The following is a 5680-nucleotide window of genomic DNA, read 5'->3' on the forward strand; positions in this document are numbered from 1 at the left end:
TGTATGTGCATGCTTGTGTGTGTGTGTGTTTGTGTAGGGGCTGTATGTGCGTGTATGTGCATGCTTGTGTGTGAGTGTGTTTGTGTAGGGGCTCACCGGAGCTCTCCTCTTCTGACTCTGTCTGGCTGCCGCTCCGCTCCTCCTCACTCTCTTCCTCCTCCCCATTCATCTCAGTGGCGGAATCACCCTCTGCTTCCATCTCTTCTGTGTCTTTGCTTGGAGGCTGAACGGGCATCCGGACTCTGGGAGAAGGAATGGAGCTATCACTTATGGCTGCCCACAGCTCAGAGGGGGAAAGCGGCAGCAGGAAGCTGAACCCAACCTGATCCCAGATGGGGAAAGCCAGGGAAGTGACTGGCCTGGCCACACCTTGGGCACATACTGGGTGACAAGGGTGCAAATGGCCGTCTGCACCGCTCACAGAAGCCTGGGAGCTGTGGAAATGCTCCTGCTCTTGGATGTCACTGGTGATCCTAATCCTGGGAATACTGGCCAAGGCTGTGATCCACAGAAAGGAAAGGTCCAGGGGGCACTCTCCACTGCCTATGGACTGGACCTAAATTTCTTTTTGAGATGGAGTCTCGCTCTGTTGCCAGGCTGGAGTGCAGTGGCACGATCTCGGCTCATTGCAACCTCTGCCTCCCGGGTTCAAGCAACTCTCTTGCCTCAGCCTCCCGAGTAGCTGGGACTACAGGCGCCCGCCACCACACCCGAACTGGACTTAAATTCCTCACTGGGGCTTTCAAGGTCTTTCCCAGACTGGACTTGACCTACCGGTCCAGCAACTTCATCCCACCATATAATGGCTAGTGCCTGCACTTCCACCTTCTGCCCTCTGCCTCAGCTGTTCCTTCTGCCTATAATGCCCTCGGCTTCTCTTCCAGATAACGCTACAATCTTCTTGTCTTTCATTGTGCTCTGGGTCAAATCCCATCTCCTTCTGCCTCCTCTTGGACCGCGGGTCGTCAGTGTTCCCCTCTCTTTTGTGTGTCTTCAGCTTCTCCCTCTTAGCAACCTCCTTCCCATGAAACTTCAGATGTGCCTGGGTATTTTCTAGCATTAACAAAACACAGAAACACAAAACTTCACCCATTCCACCTGACTGCTCCGTTTGCCACTTCACAGTTACGCTTTTCAAGGTCTCATGAACACTGGCTGTTCCTACTTTGACCTCCCAGTCGTTCAATGTCATCAATCTCAGCTGAAACTGATCCCGTAGCATTAACCAGTGACTTCCTTGTGGCTAATGCCAATATTTTTCAGTGCTTATTTTAATTGTCTGCTCGGCAACATTGAACACTGGTAAGCATTCCTTCTTTTACTGACTCATCTAACATGTATTGAACATCTAACATATACTGGGTACTGTCAGACGCTATGGTATGCAGGGGCCCCAAGTGTGACTGTCTTTGACCTCACCGAGTTTACAAGTTCCTGGGAGAGAGGGGCAAAGGAGCACACTATAACCATGATATGAGGAGAGTTAAGACCAGGGGCATGAGGGAGGAGTATATAACCAGGACCTGGAGCCCGATGCAGCAGGGACGCTTCCAAAGATGGACCAGCTGGGTGAACTGCACTTACTGAGGGAATATTCCAGGTAGAGTTAGTAGCAAAGATCCAGAAATAAGAGAAGGAAAGCAGCTGGGGGCACATGGGTCTAAGTCTCAGTGAGAAATCTGAGCTGCAGAGATTTGGTCGTCAGCATACAGCAAGTTCTTCATGCCACAGGAGACGGTGCGACTAGCAAGGGAGAATGTGTGCAATCAGAAGACGCCCATAATGGAACTCCCAGGGTTACCAAAGGGGCAGATGAGGAGACCCCTACAAAGAAGGAGGCAAAACCCGAAGTCGTGGAGAAAGAGAATTTCAGAAGAAAGCCAAGTACTGCCAAGCAGTAATTGTACTGATAGTGCCAAGTACTGCCAAGAGATCACCTAAGAGGATGAAAACAGTCCTCTCAGCAGATAATCTCTCAGCCCCCTGCAGGCTTCTATTTTATTGTGTTCTTTCAACTTCTCTGGACACTGCTTGTAGTCCTTTAGAACACTGCAGACGCCACTCCCTCCAGGAAGCTTTGTTTGTATCTATTTGCCTATTCTCATGTCTGTTCCCCCCACATCAGTCTATGAGCCTCACTAGGGCAGGGGCTGCACACGTACCTGATTTACCTAGCACAGTACTGGTTCACTTGATGACTGGAGGATTTGCAAATACAAATTTAACAACAACAAAAAAATTTTGTGAGGCAGACATTAGCTTTTACTTTTCGGTAGTCCCAGGTCCCTGTGATGGTAGCAAACTTTCCTTGACACCAGTTCAAGTTGTGTATAATAAGCCTGGCCTAGGTGAGCGTTTAGTCATATTCCTCAACAATTTCACTAATGATCTGCACCTGACTTGAAAAGCTCGGTTCTCTAAACCAGCTTCATCTTTCCAGTTATCAAGCCTCAGTTCCCAACACTTGCAATGCCTCTTCACTGTTAGTATATTCACTTTGTAAGACGCAGCTTAAATCTATCTGTTCCAGAAACCTTTCTCTCCTCCAGCTGGTTCTGATTATAAGTGAGTTAAGTCACAATCTTCCCATCTTACCCCGGGTGCAAAAAGCGGATAACCATTCCTGCTCTGAGTGTTGAGGAGCTCACAGGTGGTAAGGGATGGAAAAGCACATTGTAAAGCGCGGTGGTAAGGGATGGAAAAGCACATTGTAAAGCGCTGTACACAGGCAATTTAGCTTTTCAGAATGGCAGCTCCTCCGGGGCACGCCCCTAGGGAAGGCAGACCCTCCCCATTCTCGCAGAGGTCAACCCAGCTTCTCCGCGGTGCCCAGGGGGCCACCCGCTCGCTTCTAGATGCGCGGGAGCGGGCCCGAACATCGCTGGCTAGCCCGCAGCCCAGCACGCATCAGGCCAGTTAAATCTCTGCTTCGGCCTGGGAGGAGGAGATTGTGCCGGCCCTGCTCGACTAACCGGAGAGGCCGAACCAAAAGCCAGGCATGGCGATACGCACCGCGGGGACTGGGGCCTCTGGCCTCAAGACCGAGATTCCCTGAGAGGTGCCCGTGGTTGCCGGTACCGGCAGCAGCGCCGGTCTCCCGCAGGCGCTGCGCGGCTCCCTTTTCTCCGGGAGGCAGAGCCTATCGGTGCTTCCGTGTGCGTCATCAGGAGGCGACCGTCGAGGGTGCTCACAATTGGGCAGTTTGGTCCCGAGGCATGCTGGGATACCGCGGGCCGGTCTCCATAGTAACTGGCCGACATTCGCGCAGGCCTTTGGCCTGCAGAAAAGGCCCTGCTGTTTCAGTGCTTTGCAGACGGCGCCCTTCGTCCGCGACCACCTCCCCATGGCGTGCAAGGGGAGAAGCCGGCCCCGATCCCCCCACCCCCAGCTCAGGAGAGTAACGGAGCCAGCTGTGGGTGTGAACACGCATTTATTTACACATTGTCATCGGTAGGCACATACCCAGCCCAGCCTGTTGAAGGGACAGATCTCAGGCTGTCACCCATGGAGCCTGCAGAGTCTTCCCTCCTCTAGAGCCCTTGAGGGCGAAGGCCTGAGAGAACCAAGAATTTTAGGCTTCTGTTCAAGAGCTAAGAACTAAAGTTTATGCCTTCATCTGATTTCTTTCCAAAAAGTCCATTTCATTAAGTACTCAGACTTCTTAGCTCCATCCCATTCATACTTTTTGCTCTCCTACTACCCACCCAAGATTGTTAATAATAACAATAATAATAACAATAATAATACTGCGATAATATTAATACTTCACATTTGTACGAAGCTTACAGAATGTTTTCACATATAACATCTCATCTGAGCCTCCCGACAGTTCCGTGAGGTAGGTATTCTCACCTCCCTTTTTACAGACAGGGTAACCGAGGCTCAGAGAGGTAACGGGATTTACTCAAGGCCACACAGCTAGTTAGTGGTAAAGCTAGGACTCGATCCCAGCACCCCATATTCAAGTCCAGTGTTTCAACACCACAGCTACCTCTGTAAAGTGGAGCGACATTTTTTACCCCAGTCAGGCCTAAACGGTGGCCTGAGGAGCCCAGAGGCTGACTTCTCAGACTAGGGTAGGGAAGGGCTCAGCAGCGTCGGGGAGAGTTGGGGTACTTGGCCTTCAACTCCTGTTTGAACTGGCGATAAAGGATCTTATTGTGCTGATTTTCAGCCTCCTTTTGGGGATGGAACTTCAACGCTTCTTTGAAGCCCTTATGAACCAAGAAACCTTCGTTCAGGACCTCAAAATCAAACCCCGCCACATGCAGCTCGCAGGCCTGTAAGAGGAAAGACAGGTCAGCAAAGTTTGATGACATTGACAGGGCTGAGACTGACTTCTCTAAAGCCACAGTCCAGCGCCCTCACCCCTCTGGAAGTATCCTGGATCTTCCACACCATCCACCCACCTCCTGAACGGTGATCCCTCCTGCTTCATTGCCTCCTCTCCATCCAGGGCCACTACTCATAACTCCCTGATCCCACCACCCCTCCTGCTCCATTACCCCTGCCCTCTCCCTTATGAGCACCTGGCTGATTCTGTTGAAGCCGTACTGCCGAAAGCGCTCGTCGAAGGTGGGCACCTTGCCTCCTGCCACGTAGAATGGCTCCCAGGGGTCCTGCCAAGGTACCACGTAGGCAGGCCGCAGCAAGCTCTCTTCCGCCAGGTTGACCCAGCGGGAATAGTTGGTGGGTGCCTGGCAGGGTGTGCACAACCCATAATAGAAGGGTCGCACCTCGCCAACCTGGTAGAGCTGCACCAGCTCGTTTTTGTTCATGGGCATACGGCGGGCTCGTCGGATCTCGAAGGCAGGCACCACCAGCGCGGTGCCGCCCCACTGGTTGCTCTGATCCAGCATTTCCCGCAGGCCTCTCCACAGCCCCTCGCTGGGCACCATGTCCACATCGATCACCAGGGCATAGTTGGCCCCCTCACGAGCCAGATTCCTCAGCAGGTTATTGGGGTAGGAGACATTGGTGCCCAACGCATAATTAATCCCGGGCTGGGCCACCCTGGCTAGCTTGTCAAAGACCTCCTGGCAGGACCGCAGCAGGGCAAACTCCCCCGGCTCCCGGGGGTCGGGCACGGCTGCCTCGTAACGAGAGGGGCACACGAGGTGCATGGCGACCCTGGCGCGCATGTCGGGGCAGTGGCTGCTCAGCGCGTAGGCCAGCACCGTGGCCAGCTGCGCCTCCTCCTTGGTGGCCGCGAACACCGACACGGACAGTGGGCCCTCCCAGCGCTCCAGCAGACCCGACAGGTGCAGCAGGTTGTCCACGCTGGCGTGCGTGGCCAGGATCACATCGTTGGGTTCCATGGTGGTCTTCAGCAGGCCCCTGTAGACGCGGTAATCGCCGCTGGCGTCCAGTACGCCTCCGGAGGCCAGCGCGGTGCGGAGCTGCGTCTTGACCTGGTCCACGGACCGTGGGGACGGGGGAAAGAACTCAAAATATTGGTCTTGCTCCTCCTGTCCGTGCAGTCCGGACAGCAGCGACAGGTAGAGCAGCTGCAGCATCGCCACCAGCATGAGCGCGGCCAGCAGCAGCTGGTAGAAGGCGCACCGGATGGCGTAGGACATCTGCATGGCTGTCGGGGCTCGGGGCGCGCAGCAAGGACCACCCGGCCACAGACTACACCAGCGGCCGCAAGCCCGGATTTACCGCAGCCTGCCGAGCGCAG

General features: G+C 54.0%; 2 protein-coding genes across 6 annotated transcripts in view; both read right to left on the reverse strand.

Moving 5' to 3' along the window:
• BRMS1 (breast cancer metastasis suppressor 1) overlaps positions 1–3165 on the reverse strand; it is a 9879-nt gene extending 6714 nt beyond the window's left edge. For all 4 annotated transcript variants that reach the window (XR_001006755.1, XM_011986920.1, XM_011986919.1 and 1 more), the window contains exons 1-2: positions 3013–3165; positions 97–242 (exon numbers count right to left, since the gene is read on the reverse strand). Coding sequence is in view for 3 of the 4 variants with exons in the window: in XM_011986920.1 (XP_011842310.1) it covers positions 97–235 (139 nt within the window). In the remaining variant the exon portion in view is untranslated. The remainder of the gene's footprint in view (positions 1–96; positions 243–3012) is intronic.
• Positions 3166–3413: 248 nt separating this feature from the next.
• On the reverse strand, positions 3414–5680 carry B4GAT1 (beta-1,4-glucuronyltransferase 1). Of its 2 annotated transcripts, XM_011986925.1 has the most exons (4): positions 4530–5674; positions 4073–4280; positions 3807–3808; positions 3414–3665 (listed from the first exon to the last, which is right to left on the reverse strand). In XM_011986925.1, the coding sequence occupies exons 1-2, from the start codon at positions 5583–5585 to the stop codon at positions 4089–4091; spliced, it is 1248 nt and encodes a 415-aa protein (XP_011842315.1). In that variant the 5' UTR covers positions 5586–5674; the 3' UTR covers positions 3414–3665; positions 3807–3808; positions 4073–4088. The 2 variants fall into 2 exon arrangements, with proteins under 2 accessions (XP_011842315.1, XP_011842314.1); XM_011986924.1 differs by having other exon boundaries at positions 3414–4280; positions 4530–5680.

The sequence above is a fragment of the Mandrillus leucophaeus genome, unplaced genomic scaffold, assembly GCF_000951045.1.
Source record: "Mandrillus leucophaeus isolate KB7577 unplaced genomic scaffold, Mleu.le_1.0 Scaffold30, whole genome shotgun sequence".
Lineage (NCBI taxonomy): Eukaryota > Metazoa > Chordata > Mammalia > Primates > Cercopithecidae > Mandrillus > Mandrillus leucophaeus.